Source organism: Canis lupus, chromosome 2 (assembly GCF_003254725.2).
Source record: "Canis lupus dingo isolate Sandy chromosome 2, ASM325472v2, whole genome shotgun sequence".
NCBI lineage: Eukaryota > Metazoa > Chordata > Mammalia > Carnivora > Canidae > Canis > Canis lupus.
Window position 1 is genome coordinate 32292237 of NC_064244.1, and position 24297 is coordinate 32316533.

Sequence of the window (24297 nt, forward strand, 5' to 3'; positions counted from 1 at the left end):
TTCTCCATCTTCCAGACTTTGCAACGGGGGGTGGAGGGCTGCGGGAAGTGCAGGGAATTCTGTATGAGCCGGCTCCTCCGAGCTTGCCCCCAGACGTCCGGACCTGAGTAAAGTAGAAGCCCGGTCTCCATGTCCCTCCGTACCCGCGTGAGCCCGGCGTGGGGTGGTGCTGAGCCCAGTGAACAGAGCAGGCTGGACATCCGAGCGCTGCTCAGATGCAACCAACCCAACGCAGAGTGCGTCAAGGGAACAGCCACCAACAAAGACGCTGACGAGGAATCTTCGTTGCGATTTTTCCAAATAAAAAAAATGTAATCCTCGCCGTCTTTCCTAATGACACGCTACGGCTGCAGCCGGCCCCCTCCTGGCGCAGAGTTGCAGGTGGGCCTGCCCAGCAAACGGGCCAGCCGCTCACTAGGTGTCCTGCTCTGTTCTGGGTCGGGGGCCTAAGCTGGAAACCTGGAACCCACAGCGCTGGAGGAGCTGCTAGGGCATGAAAGACGTCCCGTTAGATTTGATTTATTAAACTGGCAAAATATACACAATGTAAAATTTGCCGTCTTACCCGTCTTTAAGCATACAGTTCGGCGGCATCCGATACACACGGGTAGATACGTCGTTGTGCCACCACCGCCACCATCCATCTCCAGACCCTTATTTTCTCGAACCGAAGCTCTGTCCTCATTACACACTGAGCCCTTCACCCCCCAGCCCCTGGCTCCCACCGTTGCATTTCCTGTGTCTACGGATTTGGGTCCTCTGGGGACCTCGGACAAGAGGATGACATGGTGCGTGTCCTTCGGGTACCCGTTTATCCCACTCAGGCCCATGGTCCACACATGTCGTAGCCTGTGGCAGTGTCCCCTGCCCCATTTTTCAGGATGAGTAATAGTCCATTGTGTTGTCCGTTCATCTGCTGGTGGACACTCGGGGCCCATCCACCCTTCAGCGGCTATGAACACGGGTGTGCACGGATCTCTTTGAGACCTCACTTTAGATCGAGGCAGCCTTGCTGGTTACACAGGGGCTGCACCACCATTCCCTCCATCCCGACCCCTCCACACCGGCACCGACGCTCGCTACTTCCCAGTTGGCGTCTACACGGCAGCCATGCCAGCGGCGGGGAGGTGGCGTCCGTGTGCCTTTGGTCTGCATCTCCCTGCCCATGACAGTGTCCGTTGGCCGTCTGTCTGTATGTCTCCTTTGGAGAAGTGTCTACTCAAGTCTTTTGCCTTAAATCTGGATTTCAGATAGATTGAATGATGTTCCGGTGTATGTTTGCCCCACACAATACTGGAGATAGATAGATAGATAGATAGATAGATAGATAGATAGATAGATAATTGATAGATGATTGATGATTGATAGATATAGACAGATAATAGATGATAGATGATAGATGACTGATAGATAATAGATGATTGATTGATAGATCATAGATGATTGATAGATGATAGATGATTGATATAGACAGATAATAGATGATAGATAATAGATGATAGATAGATAGATAGATAGATAGATAGATAGATAGATAGATAGATTAGATAGATAGATAGATAGATAGATAGATAAACACTAAATAAGTATCTGGTGTTTACCCGAAATTCAATTTTAACTCAGTGTCTGGGGTTTTTATTCGATGAATCTGGCAACCTTAGAAAGCAAGAACATTGAGGACCTGAAACAATCTTTAAATATTTCACAATTTTGCTAAGGTGAGCTCTGAAATGGTTTAGTGTATTTTTGTGGGTGTTTGGCCGGTAGCCCTGCTTTATTAGAAAAAAATGTAATTTCATTTTGAGATGCTCCAGACTAAATCATTTGAGCTTCACACTCTTTGTGTAACATTATTGGGCGCCCTTAATGAAATTATAACTCAAGCAAGAGATTTCATTCCCTTGTAGTAAATTAGCTTGGGCTGTAGGGTTTGGGAGAGCCAATCCCTCCCTGGCTTATTCTTCTCGTTCCGTAGAATGAAGAAAGAGCAGGCATTTTATATTTGAGTTATTTATTGTTCTCTCTGAGTGAACATTATACCGTTGCCCGTCCCTACTGGAAACAACAGCTGTTAACAGGCTCCTGAGTGAATTTCAATGCGAGCTTCCCCGGCCTCTGGAAAGCCTGGGAAAGGGAGCGCAGGCTCCCAATTGAAAGAGAAAGAGCACAATCAGGGCCTGGTCTGGATGCCTGGAGGCGAACGGCGAGAAAGCCAGGAGTGGAGGTGTTGGTGCAGAGTCACAGGTGATGTGTGCACCAAGGGACCCTCCCTCCCGGGCCAGCCGTCCCCGCTCTGAGGACACAGGCAGATGGGCCCCGAGAGCCAGCGAGTTCCTAGAGATGCGTCTCCTGCCCCTGCGGGCCGGGCCAGGCCCCAGAAGAGCGGCAAGGCCCCCGGCTGGCCCCAGGACGCCGGGACAGGCGGGTGCAGGAGAATAGGGGGCGTGTGAGCCGTCCGTGGGCGCTCTCCTCCACCCCAGAGTAGGTTCCCCTGAGGACCGGGGCTCCTAGCCTCCCCTGGTGGTGGTGGCGGGGGGGGGGGGGGGGGGGGGGGGGGGGGGGGGTTAGTTGGTGGAATCTCTATGGAACGGAGCTTTTCCTTTGGCCCCTTCATTAGTTGTTTTTCAAGTCTCCCAATTGCACTCCCATCCCACAATTCCCCGATCTTTCCGGCTGACAGATTGCGGGGGGGGGGGGGGGGCACTTGGGGGGCTCAGTGGGTGAAACGTCTGCCTTTGACTCAGGTCATGATCTCAGGGTCCCGGGTAGAGCCCCGTGTCGGGCTCCCTGCTCAGTGAGCCTGCTTCTCCCTCTGCCTCTGCCCTGCTTGTTCCCGCTCTCTCTCTTTCTCTCAAATAAATAAAATCTTTAGTAAAGGGAGAGAAAGAGAAGCTGCAGGGCCTGATGTGGAAGCACAGGTCGTACAGGTCCTGAGCGGCATCCCCCAGGGCCAGCTGCTCGCCCCAGGCCGACCCAGGACAGGTGGTGCCTTCGCTCCCCCGTCACTGGGCCGCGGGTGAAGGGCGCTCTCTCGGGCTCCTCTCCCTGCTCGGCGGCGGGCCCATCAGCAGGGGCACAGTGGGGGCCTCCACCCCGCGCCCCTTCCTCCTTCGTGGGCCGCTGCTTCTCCTGCTGCCCAGATGCCGCCGGGTGTATTGTACAGCGTTAAAGTCCACCCTGGTGCATGCACCTCGAGCCCACAAAGCAAGCTCTCCGCTAACAGGGAGAGATGGTCTTGGCTCTGTTTGCACCATCCCCGTCCCGTCTAATGAGGGCTTTTTATCTTAACCCACTTCACTCCCTCTCTGTGAAGTGCCCTGGGTCCGAGGCGCTGCCCACCCAGCCTCCTGCAAGCCCCCGGGAGGCTGTTGCCCCAGAGACCATCGCTTTGAGTTTGGAGGAACACAGAACCAGAGGAGGAGAGATGCCAAAAATGAGAAAAGAAGAAAGATGGAAATCATAAAGTTTAAAATGGAACGGAGAGAGGAGTTTGATAAAAATGCTGTCAGAAATTCAATAAAAGACTGAACCAGAATGAAGTGGCTGAAACCAAAACGAGCTTTCAACCTCCCTTGTCCAAACCCTCAGTAATAAGAACCTAGGACAGCATTGAGTTTTTCTGAAACTCGATGTCAAAAGTGCATTTCCTGTTCTTCTTTTCTTTCCAGACAAAGTAAGCATGTTGTCAGCCTTGATCGCTCCCTTCAAGCACTTAAGCCCCGAGGCCACAAACACGGAGGATGAAGACAATCTAAGTAAGCGGCTCCCTTCCCTGAGCAGTCGCCCCCGGCGCACCAGGGTCCCCTACTGTCCCCAAACACGGAGACCCCTCGGGGTGACAGCATGGCTGTCGGGCTTCCTGGAGGAGGGGGCTCTGCTCCCATCCACCCCTCAATCCCTTCCGCCTCATGAATCCCATCCCCACCCGGAATCCTGTCCCTACCTAGAATCCCGTCCTCACCTAGAATCCTGTCCCCATCATGAATCACGTCCCCACCGGGGTCCTCCACCTGGAATCCTGTCCCACCCGGGATCCCGTCCTCAGCTAGAATCCTGTCTCCATGTACAGTCTCCTCTCTACCCGGGATCCCGTCTTCAACCAGGATCCTGTCCCCACCTGGCATCCTGTCCCACCGGGAGCCCCATCCCTACCATGAAATCCCGCCCCCACCTGGAATCCCCTCCCACTCTGGGTAGTAGAAAAACATGAACAGCGACTATAATTGAGCACTCGAGGGATTGCAGGGAAATGATCAGTCTCTCGACCCCCGCACCCCCCCCCCCCCGTCTTTCCTTTGTGCTTCCCCTTCAAAAGGAAGAAAGGAAGGGAAAGAGGGCGGGAAGAAGGTGAGGAGGGAAGACAATGAACAGTTTGGACGATTATTTAACAAGGAAAGAGCTGGACGGGTGCCTGCTTGCTGGAACATCTCTGGCTCGTGAGTGAGACCGGAGAGGCTCCAACACAGTGTGGGGTGGGGACGGGAGAGTGGGCTGGGGAGGGAATCCCGGGGGCCACGGGGGAGCCAGGATTGGTCTGTGTGTGCATGTGGGGGTCCTGGGTGTGTCCCGTGCACTGTCACCCCTAAACAAAGGGACGGCACACTCCAAACCACACAGACCCCCCTGCATGTCAGCGTCATGTCACAGATGGGTCACTGTCCAGATGTGGACTGCGCCCACGGCTTGCTGGGGGCTGGCCCACGGGGTAACCACAGGACCGCAGGGACCTGGACAGCAGGCACGTGGGAGGCCCCACACAGGAGTGCCGTCCCCTCTGCCATCTGCTCATGAGGAACACGGCCGTCAACGGGACCAAGGCTGAGGCACTACCCTGCGTCGCCCCACAAATCAAAGCCACCGAGCCACTGCGGCAGAACCAGGGCGGACTCAGACCCCGGCCACTTGAAGTAAGGGCTGCGGGGTGCGGACTCAGTACGCCCGGAATCAGAGCCTCGGGATCGTCAGGTCCGGCGCCCTCCTCAGCACGGCACCTGCGTCAAAAGGAAGTGTGACAGATGCTTGCTCCTGTCCTCTCGGGGCCTAGTGGGGAAAGCTGCAGGACTCGGTCAGTTCACTGCTACCTGCTTCAGAAATGGGCAACACACATGTGTGTACACATACTAGGAAACTGAGCTTGCACGCGCACGTGCCCCCAGCTGACCTGGACGTGTGGACAATGCGGTTTGATCAAACGTGTGGAATAAACACGTTGGGAAAGAAAGTCTTCCTCTGCTCACCCTCCTCTTTTCCACCTCGGTGGGCTCAGTCCCCGCCAAGTCCACTTGGAGCCCAGCGTGGGGTGAGACCCCCCGACACGACCTCATGCTCCGGTCCACCTCCCCGGGAGCCCGTGCCCCACGCTCCACCACTCAGCCCCAGGGACTTCATCCCCACGGTGGGCAGGGAAACGTGACCAGAATCACGGAGTTGAGACGGGAGTGTACTAGGACGGCACGTGGAGACCCGCAGCAAGAGCCTGGAACAGAGTAAACGCACAAGCTGGCCATCTCCCCTAATTCAGCTCGCTGGCTAACGGGTGGGAGCCTACAGGCAAGGACGGCGTGGGAGAGCCTTTGCGGTGCTTAGAAAATCTTCTTGGGAAACCCTATTCTCATGCACTGTTCAGACCTCCACGTAACGTCCTCGTCTTCAACTTCTGGTCGTGCTGAGTACTGGGTCTCAGCAATTTGTAATCCAAGCACCATTGGGACGTGGAAGAGAAGTGGGTGGTGTGAGCAGGGTGTGTATGACAAGTGTGATGTGTGCTGTATGCGTGCACACACCAGTGCAGGGAGGAAGGGTGGGTGGGCACACACTTGTGCAAGGAGGAAGGGTGGGCATACACACACCTGTGCAGGGAGGAAGGGTGGGCGTGCACACACCTGTGCAGGGATGCAGGGTGGGCCTGCACTCACTAGTGCAGGGAGGAAGGCTAAGCATGCACATACCTGTGCAGGGGGTAAGGCTGGGCAGGCACACACCTGTACAAGGAGGAAGGCTGGGCGTGCACATAGCTGTGCGGGGGGAGGGGGAGGCTGGGCGTGTACGCACCTGTGTGGGGGGGGAAGGCTGGGCGTGCACGCACGTGTGAGGGGGGAAGGCTGGGCGTGCACGCACCTGTGCGGGGGAGGGGGGAGGCTGGGCGTGCACGCACACAGCTGTGCAAGCAGAAGAGTAGGCAGGTAGAAGCGAGTGTGAACCTGCCTTGAAGCCTCCCTTGCTTCCTAAGCCGCGTGACTCGGTGTGTCTGGCCTATTACACGGGGTGCTCCGCCCGTTTCGCGGCGAGGTCGCGCCTGCAGCCTGCGTGGGCTTCCGCGGCCCCGCGTCCACGCCCGCGTGTCCCTGCAGCCGAGCCCGAGCCCGCGGACACGGCGGCTGTGGGCGCCCCGGAGCCCGGGGGGGTGGAGGTGGGGGTGGGGGTGGGGGTGGGGTCTGCCCCGAGGTCCCCTGGGCAGCCGCGGGCGACTGTGGCGCTGCCCGGGGCCTCCGCGCCCGCGGCCGACCCGGGCCACACGAGGGCTCACGCCGGGGCCTCGCCCACACCTGCCCCGCGCAGCCGGCCTGCCCTCGGCCTGGGCGGTCCGACTCCCTGGCAAGCGAAGTTCCAGGCGCGGACACGCACGCGCACACACGCGCACACACGCGCACACACGCAAAATCCCGCGCTTCGTCCCGGGGTGCAGGCCGCACGCGCTGGGCCTCGAAGGCGGCCGCGGGGTCGGGGGCGCCGGAGGGAGGACGCGGCCCGGCCGAGGAGGGCACCTGCGGGCCACGGGACGCGAGCCCCACGCGAGCCGGGCGGGGCGGGGCGGGGCGGGGCGGCGGCTCCCTCGTGGACGGTGGCCGGGTCCTCGCCCGCCGGCCGCTCACGTGCCCCCGGAGCCGCTCGCCGAGGCCGCAGCGTGGACGTGCCGGTCCCAGCCCGCGAGGATGCGCGCCCCGGGGTGTCGGACCCGCTCTGCCCCATCCGCGGCCGCCCCCGCCCCGTGCGCCTGCGCAGACACAGGCCGTGGCGGGGGCGGGGGCGCGGAGGGGGCGGGGCCGAGGCGGGAGAGGGCGGGGCCGAGGAGGGAGGGGCGTGGACTGGGGCGGGGCGGGGCGGGGACTGAGGAGGGGCGGGGCCCGGGGTGGGGCGGGGCCGGCCGACCGGCACGTGCATGACCCTGCAGCGGTGCAGCCGACCTGACCCGACCCAACTGGTGACCCGCGGCGGCGCCTCCCGCGGCGACGGGAGTTTCCTGCGAGTGGCTCGAGGCCCTGTGTCCTGAGAGTCTCTGAGTTATGACTGAGGAGAAAAGCAATTATTTGGGAGAATGAGCTCCAGGGTGGAATTAAAGGACTCACTAATTCTTATAACCTAGTGTGACCCGTCCGGTCGGGCTGTTCCGAGTGTACAACAAATACAGTCTCAGAAACAAATCATTTTTATCACATCATAAAGATTCTAGTGCCAAATCTTGCCCCCCGACCCCAGGGAGAGCCCTGGCAGGTGGGTGGGCGGCCGCCGCTATGGCCACGGGGGTGACAGTGCTCAGGGAGCACACAGCCTGGGAGGCCGCAGCGCTCACGGATCACTGTGTACAGATTCCCGGGTCTCCCCTGAGCCACGCACAACACCCAGCAGCCGGCTCTGCACACCCGTCGCCCCCCGCACCCAGAGCCCAAGTCCCACCTGCGCTCACCCACAGCGTCCCCTCCATGAGGCCTGGGACAGTCCCCGGAGAAGACCGAGTCTGAGCAGCGAGGAATGCAGGTCAGCCTGCAGGGTCAGCACCGGACAAGCTCCAGGACGACTCCGGATCGGAGCAAGCCTGCTGCCCACATCGGGTGACCCAGTGGACAGGGTACAAGGTTTGAGGCCTGCGACCAGCCCGAGCGGTGATGCCCCCAGGGCAGATTGGACGAGGAGCATCTGTGTCCCCCCACATCCCCAAGGGTAACCCACGACTGTGCGCTTGGATCCCGCGGGGCCTGGGCCCAAGGGAGCACGTGCAGGGCCAGGCACCCCGCGGCCTGCATGACGACAAAGAGGCTCTCTGTGGCCTCCTGACCTCTTATGTCCGGGTCATTCTGACGACAGAGCACGGGAAGCCCAGGAGCTAACAGTGAGGGCCACTCCCTGGGTCGGGAGGGACGGCGATGCACCTAGTACCTTCCACGTGGAAGAAGGAAATGTGAGTTTGCAGGGTCAGAGCTGGAGTCCCGTGGGAAGTCCGTGTGGAACGACAGTAGCGAGATGGCCCGGACCTGGCGAAGGGGCCGGAGGCTTTCCAGCGTAGGCTGCCGATCTTCCAGCGCGGGCTCCCGATCTTTAGGCGGCGCCAGGCCTGCGGGCTGGTCTCTTCGCCAGGTGGCCTCCCCGGGCCCTCGCCACCATCCTCTGGCGACAGACAGGGCATCTGTCTGTGTCCCACTGGACTGGGCCTCCCAAGAGACCAAGGCCATTTACCCAAGGCTGTGGGCTCTGGGGAGCTGGGAGGGTGGGGCCAACGTCCGCCTTGCTGTCGGAGGGGAGATGCGGGGTGGGCGCCGGGCTCAGACGGTGACAGTGTCCTGGGGGCCCTGGGCTAGTCCGTAGGAGGGACTGCCTCTGTCTCCTGCCGGTCTCAAAACACACAGAGAAACATGCTTCCTGTGTGTCGGGGGCCTGGCTCCTTTGGTTCACGCTCAAAATAACGTCAGAAGGCACGTGCTCTGAACACTGATGTGTGACATTTTAAGAAAACAGAGTTTGGGCATGTGAAGGACCTGCCCCTGGTCACTCCCACCCGAGAGGCACGAGCAGGAGCCCCGAGCTGGCAAAGTGACCGCCGCCCCCCGGACCCTACGGGCCAGTGAAAGAACACTCGGCCGTGTGCACGGGAGCCCAACGCCCGGCCTGCGCGTCTGCAGAAACCAGGGATTGTGGCCAGGGTGTCCAGGATGCGGCCCAGATGCCCGCCTTCTCCATCAATTATTAGTTGTTGGTTAACAAGGAAGCAAGCGGCCTTCCTGCCGCAGCGCGGTCGCCCCGGCTCGGGCCCCGGGCAGCGGTCACGGCGGCAGCCGTGGGTGTTGGGGAGCCGGGCAAGAGGACAGAGAACCAGTTCCGTGCAGGTGGGGGAGGTCGGGCCGCAGGGCTGTTCCTCCAAGAGGAACCTTTGTACCTCGAAGGCAGGAGAGTTGCTCACCGAGCCCCGCCTTCCGGGAACCAGTTCGGATTTAGAGCAGCCCCAGCAGTTTTCTACGCGGTCTACCCTGCGGCTCCTGGGTTGGGTTTTTTTCCCCATCTTTGCCTTCAATTTGAGAAACTGCATGCATGGTTCATCTGATCTACTATCTCCGGGCCTGAAATACCCCGAAAGGCACAGCTCTTGGCTCTCTGTCCCTCAGATGCGTCACGATTAACAAAAGAGGCAGAGATTAACTGCTTGGTATCTGGGAGGTAAGTCCTTCTACCACAGCAGCCTGTAAAGGGACGGCATCCGCCTCCCGCTGAAGGACCCTCGGCATCACGCCTTTGAGCAAAGTTACGGCCGCAAACCTACCACCACGCGTCACGCAGAAGCAAACTGCCCGAGGAAACACGGACCCAAGGATCCATCGTTGAGCGGTTGGGGTTTTAGCAGACGGAAAACACCTCCCCCCGCACCTGACCCCGGGGCTGGCACAGGAGCCCTGAGGACGCGGCCCCCAGAGAGGGCACCCCTCCCGTGGGCACCTCGCACTTTACCAGTACGTTCTCTGCCAGCAACGCCCCAGGGGCGAGGTCGCAGGGTCTACGGCTCTTACTGCTGCCGGCCCGGGGCAGAGCTCAGGGAGCCCACCGGATGTCTGTTCAGGAGCTATGGGCTGGCTGTAAGAAGCACCCCAAGTCTCCACATGCTCAAGGGGAGCCAAGTGACTCCCGACTCCCGGGGATCTGCATGGGCCCTGCCTGGCCCCGGGCGGCCACCTTGCCTCCCACCTCTGTCAGAACCGAGGGCCAACCGCGCTCAGCATCCTCAGGCCACCCAGAGCCCAGCACAGGGGTCCCCGGGAGGTAGCCCAGAAGATGATGGGGCGATTCTGCTTCCATAAAATCAGCCCTTACAGTGGCTGCAAAGGTTCCCAGGACGCCAATGCCCCAACCACCGAGCCCAGATCCAGCGCCTCCCTGCTTGAGCCTCGTTCCTTCCAGAACATGGTGCTGCGATCCCCACACAGGGTGGATTTTAGGAATAGGATGTGCAGCTCGGTGAAGGTGTGAGGCACCTGCGGCACCCACCTCCACCTCGGGGGATTCCAGGGGAGCCCGAGGGGTCAGCGCCCCGGAAGCATGTTCACCCGTGGGGCCATCGGGACTCTCAACCCGAAGCGACCACACCTGAGATCTCCTGCACAGAGCCGCGTTATCGGCTGCAGGTGCCCCAAGATGGCCAGTCCACGAAGCACACGTGTACCACCCACGGTTAGCAGAAAACAGTTCTGCCGAATTTACTTTGTATCATTTCGAAGGAAGGAAGGAAGGAAGGAAGGAAGGAAGGAAGGAAGGAAGGAAGGAAGGAAGGAAGGAAGGAAGGACCGTAGACACAGAGCGGCCCCTGAGCCCGCATCATTTTCCTCCATGTGTCTCGGGGGCAGTACAGATGTCTCAAACCTTTACCACCCACGTGTGACCACACCATTTGTCTGTGTCATTTAAAGTCCCTATACCCTTACCTGCGTGTTGTTCACCATCTAGCGTGTTCCTGAGATTCACCCACGCTGACGGACACAGATGTAACTCATGCTCATGACATTAGTGTGCGCCCTGTCGTGTAAGACATCACAGTTTACATACCCCCACCCCAAACCTCATAGAAGGGCTGGGCTGCCTGTTGGTCTGCTCTGGGGCGGCTTTGGGACACGGGAATGCAGGGCCTCGGACGGCTGGCCTCAGCCCCAGACATCACAGCCGGCGCCCAGGGCCACAGATGGCAGCCGTGCCAGGGGTGCTGTGCTCCCCCACATGCCCCCAACACCTTCTGCTCTGAAATGCGTCTGTGCAAGAACTGCCCCAGGACGCGGGTCCTTCTGCCTCCGGGCAGGTGGCCCCCGTCTGGAGCTGCGGCATCACACGTGTCTCCGCAGGTGCCCGCCCAGGGTGCTCCTCCCGGCTGGCTTTCGGTTCGGGCCAGGCCGAGCTGCGCCCTGGAGCCCCCCGTCCTGCATGTGGCCGGTAGCGAGCTGCCAGGGCCCTGGGTCACGGCTGTCTTTCTCACTTGCAGGTACCAGCAGCGCCGACGTGAAAGAGAACCGCAACGTGAGCAACCTGGAGGCCCGGCCCCTGCCCGCGGGCGACAGGGCCCGGGGGGGCGCACCCAGCGTGAAGAGGAAGCGGCCCCTGGAGGAGGGCAACGGCAGCCACCTGTGCCAGCTGCAGCTCATCTGGAAGAAGCTGTCATGGTCCGTGGCGCCCAAGAACGCGCTGGTGCAGCTGCACGACCTGCGCCCGGGCCTGCAGTACCACATGGTGTCGCAGACCGGCCCGGTGCACGCGCCCGTGTTCGCCGTGGCTGTGGAGGTGAACGGCCTCACCTTCGAGGGCACCGGGCCCACCAAAAAGAAAGCCAAGATGCGGGCAGCGGAGCTGGCCCTGCGGTCTTTCGTGCAGTTCCCCAACGCCTGCCAGGCTCAGCTGGCCATGGGCGGCGGCGTGGGGCCGTCCCCGGACTTCACCTCCGACCAGGCCGACTTCCCCGACACGCTGTTCAAGCAGTTCGAGCCCGCGGCGCCCCCGGAGGCCTTCCCAGGCCGCTGCCCCGCGGACGCGGCGCTGCTGGGCTCGGGCTGCCGGCGCGGGCGGCTGCTCTGCCCGCCCCTGGACCTGGTGGGCGCCGCCCCGCGCGACCGCAACCCCGTGGTGGTGCTCAACGAGCTGCGCTCCGGCCTGCGCTACGTGTGCCTCGCCGAGCCTGCCGACGGCCAGCGCGCCAAGGGCTTCGTCATGGCCGTGAGCGTGGACGGCAGGACGTTCGAGGGCTCGGGCCGCAGCAAGAAGCTGGCCAAGGGCCAGGCGGCGCGGGCGGCCCTGCAGGCCCTCTTCGACATCCGCCTGCCCGGCCACGCGCCCAGCAGGCCTCGGAGCCCGCTGCTGCCCCAGGTGAGACGCGAGGGCGGCGGGCGGCGGGGGCGGGGGTGGGGCGGCCGGGCGCTGACCCCCGACACCCCCTCGCCCCCCCTGCCCCGGCCGGGCGCCGACGCCCCCCCCACCCCAAACTGGCGCTGACTCCCGGCCCCCCACCCCTCCCTTTCCCCCCGTGCCACGGCCAGACACCGACCCACCTCCCTCGCTCCCCCTGCCTTCCTCCGCCCCAGCCGGGTGCCGACCACCCCCCACCCCCAACCCCCCCTGCCCCGCCCCGGCCTCGTACTCGTCGCCAGGAGCGACTTCCCAGCGGCCGCAGAGAGCAAGCCTGTGAGTGTGCAGAGCGTCCACACCCACCTGGCGTGCGGGTCACGGGGGGCAGCGGCCGTCCCAGGGGTTATGGCGGGGGCCCCGCGCCTCCAGCAGGCCCGTCAGCGCCCGTGGGGGCTGGGACCCACTGGGCTTCGGGGACAGGCCCCTGAGCCCGCCCATCCCGTGTCGGGGCCGCTGGGGGACGCAGGGCCCGGGATGCGTGGGGCGGAGGGCTCGGCGACAGGTGCGGCTGGAGGCGTGCGGGCACGCGGTGGTCACGCGGTGGGCACAGCAGGCACGCGGTGGTCACACGGTGGTCACACAGTGGTCACGCAGCGGTCACGTCGCAGTCGCGTGGTGGTCATGTCCCGGCCGCTAGGATCGCGGCGCGGGGTTGCGGCTCACGCTGGGGCCCAGGTCGGTGCGCGTGCGCGGCCGGCCCGTGCCCGGTCCCCAGCCCCAGGCGCTCGGGTCCAGGCGCCCCTGGAGCCGCAGGGGGGCTGGGGGGCGGGGGCGGGGCCGGCGGGCCCCCCCCCCCCCCCCCCGTGCAGACCCCGGGGCGGAGCCGCGACAGGACGCCCCGCTCGTGGGCTCCTGGTTCAGCGGCAGGTGGGGCTCGGGGTCGTCGGACCCACCGCGAGGCCCGAGCGGGAATTCCTGCTCCGCCGCCGCCCCGGCCTCGGTCCGCGCGGCCCTGGAGCTCCTGAGCACCTGGAGGCGCCTGGACCGGCCCCGCCTTTCACCCCACGCTCACCTGTCCAGGTGCGCGCCCGCGGCCTCCATGACCCACCCTGAGCACCAGGCAGGGGGGCGGGGGGAGGGTGCGCAGCCCGGCTCCCTCCTCCCCACCCCTGTCCTGGGGGTCACGGCCCTGCCTCTTCCCCCCTCACGTGTCCAGGTGTGCAGCGCTTAGTCTCCATGACGCACCTGAACCCTGGGGGGAGGAAGGAAGGGGTGCACAGCCTTGCACTCTCCTCCTCACCCCTGTCTTGGGGGTCACGGCCCTGCTCCCTCCTCCCCACCCCTGCTCCCTCCTCCCCCACCCCTGCTCTGTCCTCCCCCACCTGTCCAGGTGCGCTGCCCCTAACCTCCATGACCCACCCGACCCCCTGGGGGGGGTGCAGGTCTTGCACCCCTCCTCCCCCCTCGCCCCCCTCGCCCCCCCCCCCCCCCCCCCCCCCCCCCCCCCCGTCCTGTTCCTTTCTGTGCCGCGTCTCAGGGTCTGTGGCTCGGCCTTGCCGACAGGGAGGGCAGAGCGGCCCCACGCAGGATGGGCCCCGCGTGTCTGAGCACCACCCAGGAGCGCCCTCCGCCTGGCCTCTGCCCCGCCCCCCCGCGCCCACGGGGCTGGCGGTCGGAAGGCGTCAGCGTGCTGCGGCCGGAGGCCTTCTCCTTGGCTGAGGCGACCCCGGGGTGGGGGGCGGGGCAGCGCCCTTGCCCCTGCTGAGTAGCAGCGGTTGACCGGGAAGGCAGCCCGTCCCCTAGAGCCGGCCTTGGAGTCGGGTGACGGAGAGCGCAGGCAGCCCAGCCGGGCCCGCGGGGAGGACGGCGCCCTGCCCTGCTCGGGGTGAGCGTGGAGGGTCCCGGGGCCCGTCCCCGCGGGCTGTGAACGCTCGGGGCCCTCTGCGGGAAGCCTCCTGTGGACTGACACGCGGCGAAGGAGAAGCTGTGTGGTCCCACGCGGTCCCACGGGGAGCGGCTTCCAAGGCCGCGGTGGGCCCCACGCGAGACACCCGTCCAGCAGGTGCCGGTGTGCAGAGCGGGACCCTGCAGGTCGCCTCACCTGCACCCTCCGGCCCCGAGCGCAGGACCACGCGCCCCAGCCCTGCTCTGCCCCAGCACCCATGCGGGGAGCACAGCCGCCCTGCGCCCCGAGCTCTAGGCCTGCGGGGACCCTGTCTGGGTGGCCCAAGTACCGGCCCTGTTGGGGTGTGGAGCGCGTGCTTCTCCACGCTGTCCACCTGGAAAGGCAACCTTCACACACTTGCTTCTGCCTCCAGTGAAGAGCAGTAGCCTCCGCAAAATGAAAACCCAAGGCTGAGACTCCTCCGGGATCGGGTTTTCACCGATTCCTTTATCGGGCGCGTTTCTCAGAACTGGGCTAGTTTCCTTCCTTCGCTTTCCCGAGATCAGGCTTTAGGTCTCGGACCAAGATTGTATTCCACTAAGACGCGGTGCAGACCTCGGGGGGAGGCTAGGACATCACACAGGCGCACAGGCTGCGCACTCTGTAAGTCCGTTGCTGAGGACGGCGACAGACCCGGAGGCAGCAGGCCCCTTCCCTGGCCTGTGCCTGGCGCCTCTCCTCCGCACAGGGGTCCTGTAGCTTACAAGGTACCTTCAAGGAACGAAGAGACCGTGTCAGGATCCACGCACGGTGCCCAACCTGAGATGGTTCGCCGTGACCGTGTTTAGGCTTCACGGGGGCGCATCAGCGGTGCACGTTCAGCAGATGCCATCCTGTGAACTTTGAACATAGACCTCGCCCCGGGCCAGCGGCAGGCGGGACAGTCCTCGCTCGTGAGCGGCTCCCAGTCGCCCTGCGATCACGGGAGGAACCGCGGGCACAGGGACCACCGTCCTGCACCCGCACCGCCATCCACTCTTCAGGTTGAGCACCGCCTTCAACACACCGTGTGAGACCGTCAACACCCGAGCATCAAGCAGGCTCCGCGTTAGGGGCCTCATCCCAACCGCAGGCCGACGTGAGGGTTGTGAGCACGAGCCAGGTCGGCCGGGCCCAGCTGGCACGTTCCAGGTCACGGGCGTTAGAGGCACTTTGGACGTAAGGATGTTTTCAACTTACAGTGGGCTGGTCGGGAGGTAACCTCCAAATGCTCATTCCCTGGGAGTGTTATCATAAAGTAAGATAAAGTCACAAAATCCTTCTCTGTTAGGCCTTTACTTCCCACCCCCAGCACGAGAATTGCTGACTTCACGAAAACATTAGATTCAACGGCAAAGGCGGCTCTCCCGGCGACGCCTGTAAAAGGAGAGTGGGTCAAAGTCGCGTGATTTCAGGAAACAGCCCCTCCGGTGAAGACAAGGACATTTACTGACTTGTGTGAGCTTCTCTCTCACACTCACTGTATTTAACTTTGTTTTGCTTTGTTTTAATTTCCACGTGTCTCAAAGATTAGTTTTTCCCTTAGAGTAAGAGGGAGAATCACCTAAACGTGTTCCCGCAGGTGCGTCGCTCCAACCGCACCCTCGGGGGTCCTTGCCCAGCTCTGGTCCCGCGTGTGCCACTGTGGCTGAGACAGGAGGAACCTTGGGACTCTAGGACACGATGGACAGGAGCAATTATTTTTTTCTTTAAGTTTCCGCGTTCAGCAGCCGATGTGGAGCAGAGCGCCGGTGCGCAGCCCCATTTCATGGAGCCTGCCCCCGGAATTAGCTGCAGAATGGGGCCGGGGGGACCGCTGGGCCTTCTCCACAGCTGTGCGGCGGGACGCTAATAGGCCCCCGCGCCGTCCTTCCCCAAACCGCAAGGTCACCCCCAGCCGCCTCCGGCCGCTTCCCAGGTTGTGTTTCTCCACGCTCTGTCCGTAGGGTGGCCTCCTAACTGCCCCAACGCGAAACCGCTAATTACTGTCGCCGCAACAACTCAGCAGGGCTGGGGCCCTCAGACCTTAAATAGGCGTAAATTGGAAACAGCAGTGGAAATAAATCATACCCACGTGGCTTTGAGATGGCTGGACACTGTCCACGCCGGTTCCCCCGGGGACACGCAAAGCAGACGCCCACGCCTTCCCACACGGCTCTGGGGACACAGGAGGGCACAGCCAGGGCAGACTGTGCCAGCGGCCGTGGGTCCAGCCTGGGGCAAGCCCTGGGTGTCGTCTGGACAGAGTCCTACAGCTCCGTGGGCCCCACACGCAGGAACAGCAGTCTAGACCCGAAGTCACGTCCCTGGGAAAGGGTCCAGGAAGGCATAGGAAAGAAAAAGCAGCGAAGATCCAGGCTGGGGCGGATGGAGCATGTTTACAAACCGCTGGTGAATTGGTGGGGGGCTCTGATTGAGCCGCACGTGGTCAGCCAGCACCCGGGGGGCGCCGCTCTGCTGAGGCTGCGGCCTGCGGACAGTGCAAGAGACCCTCACCTGGCCGCAGCGCTGCAGACCCCAGCCCGATGCGCGGGTTCCCTGGGACGCAGGGTGAGCCCTGATTGGAGGCCGCTGTGGGCTGGGTGTCCGGTGACGCCGTCGGGCCGGCCCTGGGGCTGCCAGGGAGGGACCCAGCCACTGGGGAGCCGGGCAGGCAAGGACCAGAGGGATCCCAAGAGAAGACGGTGCTTCGGATCCAGCATCTGCACCCCCGCGGGGGCTGCGGGTGATGGCGACGAGCACGCAGGCCGGGACCCAGGGGGCAGCAGGATGAGCGCGCAGCGGCACACAGCCCAGGTCCCCATGGACCAGCAGGGAGCGCGCCCGGGGCGCCCATTTAGAACCTGGAACCGACTCTCTGGTGGGGAGGAGAGGAAAGCGGCTCCGTGTCCACTCAGCCAGAGGTCCCTGCCTCTCCGTCCACCGGGCTGGGTCCCGGGGAGCAGCATCCTGCAGGCCCGACTGTGGCTGGCTGTCCTGGAGGAGCCCTGGTCCGGCCGGCCGTCCCAAGTGGAAAACCCACGTGAGTTAAAACTCCGCACCTTCTAGAGGAGCCCTCACACCACCAGTCGGACCTGACTTTCTTGTTTCTGTATGTTCCCCGAAGAGGGATTTGGGAGGGAGGTTAAAGTGAGCATTTTATTAATGTGATCTGAAGAATGGAAATTGGACACGAGGAACGATTGATAAAAGGATAAAGTATGTGCAGCGCAGTTCCCGGGGCGCGGGAGCCGCCAGGATCTCCCACCGGTGAACGAGCCAGAAGGTGCAGGCCGCGTCCTCGTCGGCTGGCATGGCTGGCATGGCTGGCGGAGACGTGGGTGTCACCGTGTGTCGGCCTTCCTGCGCCCAGGAGGTGCCTGGGGGTCTGGAAGCCGCCGCCCTCCGCGGGCTCCCCCGTGTGGACTGGCTCCCACGAGTCTCCTCACCTGAATGGATGCTGCAGGACGTGCGCCTTCCCTCGGCGGCAACGTGAAGGGCCCAGACAAGGCCCGCGTGGGCCCCGGGTCCCGAGCAGGCTGGGAGCAGACTCCAGCCTGTGAGTAAGTGTCCCAGCAGCTGCCTTGAGTGACTCCGTGACTCGTTCCCTAACGTGTCCTGGCGCGTGAGATGGGAGCTAGACAGTGACCGCAATGTGGTGCAAGAGCGTGGACAGCGGGAACCCCGACCGCACAGCGGGTGCCAGGCCCCGTCCTAATGGCCCACGGCGCCCCCTCGACGAGGGCGGAGAGACAAGGAGAGGGACGGGAGGCGGGAGGGGTGGACGGCATCGCCTAAACCCGTGGTCGGAAGAAGCTCGACGGGCCACTCGCCTCAACACACGGGAACCAGAGCCTCTAGGTCCCCGTCGCGGCGCCCGGCCACCCGTTGCTCCACGGTGCCTGGCCCAAGCCCCGGCGCGGTCAGCTCCTAGATTTATGGGGCCACAAGCCCACCCCGGCCCAGCGCCGTGCGTGGGGGGCCCCTTCACGTACCTGGGAAGGTCGGCTCACGCTTCGTAGAAAGCTCCCGGACAGACCCTCACGGGAGAGGGAGGAAAGGCTCCGAGTTACATGACCTGCTGCTGCTGGTTCCCAGTGTCCTGCGAGGATCCCCGCACCGGCCATGTGGGCGCCCCCTGCGGGGAGGGGCGGGCGGCAGAGGGAGGCCACACACGGGACACAAAGGCCACGGCCACCGAGGACGGCACACAGGAGCGGGTGTAATTCTTCCTGGTACTAAGGACAGCCATAAACTTCACCTGACGCAGGGAACCCTCGGCGGGCTCAGAAGGGGCGGGTTTTTTCCTACAGAGAACTCCCGCGGCCTTCAGAGGGGGAGCAGGGTGCAGGAAATGTCTTTTCCGTGAGGAGCACCTCATAAGTCACCAGGAGCTGAACCTAAATGGAGTTGCAAAGGTCATTCTTATTTTATAACAAGAAGAAATTTCCAAGGAGCCCTCAAACCCTTCATTTCCATAGCCGTGCGCGCTCGTACATCATCCGCTGCTGTCAGCCGCCTTCCGTGGCCAGGGTATTCATTTAACGAGCATCCAGAGGGCTCCCACGGTGTGTTCGGAATCTCAAGGGATGGAGGTGCTGGAGAAGCCGAAAACCAGCCTTTAGATGCTTACAGCGTTAAGTAGGCTCTGAGTAGTTAGAGCTCTGGTGAGCAGAGGGTGGGCGGGACGAAGTCATTAAAGTCACAGCGCGCGTGAGCGAGGGCCACAAGAACGGCACAGTGAGGCCAGTGCCTTGGTGGAGGTGCCGGGGCACTCCCTCCGGCCCGTCGGATTATTGCAGAGTGAGCGGCAACCTTTGAGTCTCTCACAGAAGCCCACTGTTGGGAGCCTCCTGCCCTGAATCCCGGGGCCAACCGAAGGATGATTCTGAAATGAGTTGGTGCTGAATTTATAGGCATTCCACAGATTAGAATGTTTGTGTATCGGAGTTTCTTAATATGGGGGACACATTTAGAAATCACTAGATTTTACAACCAAATAGCTTTTGAATAAGAGTTAATTATGTTTACGTTTGTCACGGAGATAGGAGATACGTGGAAACACACTATGAATGGTCCTATTAACCACACAGCCAAATGTGAAGACCCACTTAGTCCCATTCAAATCCAAATTCAGTGTTAAGGCACTTGGAAGGCAGTTTATTTGTGATGCAAACGTATCTCTGACTTGTATGCACTAAATGGAATAAACAAAGCAAGAGCTGCTTACAAAAACAATGAGATAATCAGGATGTGCGAATTTTGCTTTGATGATTTTTAAAATGGGGGGGGGGAGCGAGAGAGTATATCTTATCTAGGCAGAGACTTGCTTATTCTGATTTAAGATATATCAAAATGTTCCCTAAATTGAGAAAAGACATAAATGACTGCCAGAGTTTGTTCATAGCTCAACAAATGACTTGTAAACTGTCAGGGCTACTTGCAAAGAGACTGGTTTCCATGGATCCATCCGTCCATCCATGCGTCATTGCCTCAATATATCCATCCTCCCCTCTTAACATCCGTCCATCCATCCATCCACCTAGCCAGCCATCTGTCCACCATCTAGCCATCCATGTATCCATATATCCTTCCATCCACTTGTCCATCAGCCCATCCATCTGTCTATCCATCTCTCCATCTCTCCAGCCAGCCAGCCATCTATCCACCATCCCTCCATACATCCATCCATGTATCCATCTATCCATCCATCTGTCCATCCGTCCATCTGTCCAGCCATCCAGCCATCCATCCATTCATCCATCAGTGTATCCATCCTCCCATCTTAGCATCCATCCATCTATCCAGCCAGCCATCTATCCATCTATCCACCATCCATCTATGTATCCATCTGTCCAGCTGCCCATCCATCTGTCCATCCACCCATCCTTCCATCCATTTTACAAGTATTTAATGAGCATACGCTGCCTCAGGTGATGTGCCAGGTGCTAGGAATACGCAGAGGTGAATAGGATAAAGACCTCCCTCCTGGGAATTGCTCACGGCTGGTCAATGGGTTCCCCAAATTGTGCCCCAGTAATTCCCAGCATAGCATCTGCCTGCGCATCACATCTTAAAATGCAGATACTGGGCACTCGGCCTAGACTTGCCACATCAGAACATCTCGGGTTGCATTTTCACAAAGTCCTCTGAATGATCCTTAGTCACCTGAAAATTTCAGAATTGAACTTGGGGAACGGTTTGGAATGAAAACAAATAATTACGATACGTTTCACTGCACCATTATAGGGATGTGTTAAGCATTGGGTAAAAGCTGAGGGGAGAGGACTAAGACCGCAAAATAAACACTCTTTGTTAATGAGAGCACGACGTCCTCCACACTGGAGCTGCACAAAAAAGTTCCACACATCCTGTAGAGAAACCAAACGGTCGAATGTGAAGCTAATGTTAACTCTGTGCAAATGTGTTTGGCTTCGTGAGGCGACTTTCCTTATAAAAGGAAAGCTGCAAAATCACAGAAAATAATCCACCTTGAAATCTCAAGGGCTCATCTGTTAAGGTTGTAAATCTTAATGAAGGAATCCGTATCAAAGTAGCTGGATTGACAGGTGTGAATTATGACGATAAATGTCCACGTGCACACACGGAGTGCGTGTGTACACAATGAAAGCAAATATTCTCTTTTCTTATTCTTTTTATTCTGACTCTTCTGAGGCCTGTTTCTCTTTAAGAGGCACAGGGTGACAGACCCACAGGGTTCACATGTGACTGCTTCAGACGTTACTGCCCCCGGCACCTAATAGCAGTCATAATTTTCAATATATTTGACCCAAAAGAGAGGCTGACCTCTTTCATGCGTCATGTCATTCACTAATTAATTAATATGAAACTGATAATTAATCCATTTGCTGGATATCCGCTGAACACCTGCTCCGTGGCGCGTGCGGCCGTCTTCCTCCAAAATGTGTCCCGCTGCACGGCTGGTGCCAGGGAGGGGGCCGCGCAGCAGGGTGCCTTGGGTCCTGGCTCCCACCTTCCCAGAGGCGACAGGCAGGCACATGGGCACGGAAATGACTTCATTGTGCCTCCAGCCCAATTCTCATCTGATTTATAAACATTTCCACCATGAGGTTTATCTGCATTTGTGAAAATGTCTCTGGAGTGCGCGGCGCCCGTCTTTGAGAGACTCCCTGATCAAGGCCGGCACGGAGGGAGCAGGGATCGTGTCTGGGGCCGGGGCCCTGCAGGTGCGCACGGGGGCACAGGTGCAGCGTGGGGCCTGAGCTGGCCCGACGCCCGCCCTCCCGCCAATTCTACAGCAGCAGCCCCACGGAGCAGGGCCGCGAGCCTCTCCTCCTACTCAATTCGGCTTTCCGGGCTTGGGCTGCTGAGCTATTTTCCTATGCGACCGTTCTCAGCCACACACACACACCTCTGCCTAGTTACTAGAAGTACGTATTAGGGTGATGAGAAAAACTACGCCGGGTATAAGGACAATCACCCGCTGACCCCAGAAGCAGCCACGGAGGTGCTCTGGACTCAGCAGACCGTGGCGGAGCCGGCTGGCCCCGTGGTCGAGGCCGTGGCCGTGGACGCGGGAGCCCGAGCCTCTGCCCCACGGCCGGCGCCGTCTGTGTGACTTGGGCACACCGCCTGTTCTGTGAGGTTGGCGACGAGGGGTACCGCCCTCACAGGGCCGTGGTGACGACAGAAGTGCCTCGTGTGCCCTGGACCTCATCCTTCCCGACAATGCAACGCCAGCCGCCTAAATATTGTGTAACGGGGGGGGCGACTCCAGAGTAAGCGATCAGGCACCAAAGTTCATCAAAACTGAGGGGAAAGCCAGTAAAAATTGAGTAAACTCAGCTAAGTCCGGGGCACTTCTCATGAGCTCGGTAACGGAAGGAGAAATGGATCAAGCACTTCCCTTAACGAGCTCAGAGACCGCACTCTGCGATGGTCACCTGCAAGTGGCGCTGGCAGTGGGTGGTGTGCACGGGCCCGAGCCCCAGCAGTGGGCCCGCCTGCGACGGGGCTCCCCGCAAACGGCTGTGCCCCTGCCCGCAGTGTCTGTCGCTCCGTTCCTGGCCTTCTTTTTCTGTTAAGGACAGGGAAGGAGACAAGGAAAAATCTGGATGACCTAAAACCTAGAGAAAGGGAAACAGCAGCTGGGCCTCCCAGGGTAAGCAAATAAATTATTTTTACTTATAGTCAATTTAGTCAAATCATTTGAAAGCTTTGCGGGTTTTCCACAAATTCATGTATCCTATCTGAAATTAACCAGATATCCTCAAAAAACCAAAATTGCAAAAACATAGAAGGGGAGGGGATGGGCACCTGGGGGCTCAGTCACTGAAGCATCTGCCTTCGGCTTAGGTCATGATCCCGGATCCTGGGCTCAAGGCCCATATCGGGCTTCCTGCTCAGTGCACAATCTGCGTCTCCCTCTCCCTTGGCTCCTCCACCCTGCTTGGCTCTGTCTGTCTCTCTCCTCTCTGTCGAATACATAAAAATCTTTTAAAAAAAAGAAGAGGAGGAGGAGGGGAGTTCTCTCCATTCCTATCCTCTGTGCTCACCGGTATAAACACGTGCATGCTCCTGGGGCCCTGAGAATCCTTATTTCCAAATATCAAAAATATGCCATTCTAGGGATCCCTGGGTGGCGCAGCGGTTTGGCGCCTGCCTTTGGCCCAGGGCGCGATCCTGGAGACCCAGGATCGAATCCCACATCGGGCTCCCGGTGCATGGAGCCTGCTTCTCCCTCTGCCTGTGTCTCTGCCTTTCTCTCTCTCTCTGTGTGACTATCATAAATAAATAAAAATTAAAAAAAAAAAAAGATTTAAAAAAAAAATATGCCATTCTTTGTTGCAGTATTTCTCATTAATCAGTAAAAGGTCTGAAACTTCTCTATTAGATGCCCCCAAACAGCAGCAGGAACCTGTGCCAGTCAACACGTATTTCCAGCCTTTCCCGTTTGCAGATTTAGGATCTCAACAGCCGGCTTCGTGGGCCCTGATGCTCCAACATATGGGAGTGGCAAGAACAGGAGGTGGCTTCCTGCGTCAGACCAAAACCATCTCGTGGCCCGACGGTGTCCAGAGGGGTTTATCTGGAAGCCGGGGAACACCACCACAAACACAGCTACGGGGACTTCTAAACACACCGAACAGCTCGCCCGGTCGTCGCAAATGGTTCGGACCATTACCTGGTCAGCGTCGTGTGTTCAAGTCTCCAACGTGTGGCGTGTGTAGATGGTGCATCAGGGAGAAAGAGGAAAATCTAGACCTTCGATTACGTGGTCTCTTAATCTCATTATTTTTATAACACTCCTATTAAGCTAGATCAGGGGCCGTAAATTCTTCCTGTCAGCGTGCGTGATCCAGAGGTTTTTAGTACACTCAGAGTCGTGCAACTGTTACCGCTAACGTTAGAACATTTTCACCACCACCACCCCAAAAACCCCAAAAAACGGTATTAGCATTCTCCCCACCCCCCACGCCCAGCCCTGGCAACCACAGAACTACCTCCTGTCTCTAAGGACCGGCCTATTCTGCACATTTCACGTAAATGGAATCACACCCCTGGCAGCCTTTTGTGTCTGGCTTCTTGCACTTAGCGTATTTTATTCAAGGTCCATCAATGATCTAGAATATTACCAGTGGTTCACTCATTTTTAGAGCCAAACTGCATTTGATTATATGGATGTGCCACCTTGTCTTTACCCATTTGTATGTCGATCGTTCAACATTTGGGTTGTTTCCACCTCTTTGGCATATTATGAGTAGTGCTGCTACGAACGCTTGCATCCACGTTCTTGTGTGGACACGCGTCTCTGTTTCTCGCGGGTGTACGCCTAGCAGGGGAGCTGCTGTTTCTTTTTAATTTTTTTTTTTAATTTTTATTTATTTATGATAGTCACAGAGAGAGAGAGAGAGAGGCAGAGACATAGGCAGAGGGAGAAGCAGGCTCCATGCACCGGGAGCCTGATGTGGGATTCGATCCTGGGTCTCCAGGATCGCGCCCTGGGCCAAAGGCAGGCGCCAAACCGCTGCGCCACCCAGGGATCCCGGGAGCTGCTGTTTCTAAATTCGCTTAACATCTTGAGAGGTTTCCAAACTGGCTGCGTCCATCACTTACGGTCCCTCCAGAAACGCACGGAGGCCCCGGCTTCCCCACGTCCTCGCCAACCGCTCCTAGGACCCGCCCTCCATATCTTAGCCAGCCTCGTTGGTGTGAAATGGGATCTTCTGGTAGTTTTGACTTGCATTTCCCTGATGACTAATGATCTTGAGGATCCTTTCATGTGCCGCTTGCCATGTGCACATCTGCTACGGAGAAATATCTGTCTG

General features: G+C 59.9%; 1 protein-coding gene across 2 annotated transcripts in view; it reads left to right on the forward strand.

The window, feature by feature from the left end:
* Positions 1-24297, forward strand: part of ADARB2 (adenosine deaminase RNA specific B2 (inactive)) — a 337693-nt gene that overhangs the window by 242929 nt on the left and 70467 nt on the right. Inside the window, exons 2-3 of one of the 2 annotated variants that reach the window (XM_025445278.3) lie at positions 3669-3755; positions 11231-12105. In XM_025445278.3, coding sequence (XP_025301063.2) covers positions 3669-3755; positions 11231-12105 — 962 coding nt within the window. The remainder of the gene's footprint in view (positions 1-3668; positions 3756-11230; positions 12106-24297) is intronic. The other variant, XM_049101369.1, reaches the window with a different exon arrangement.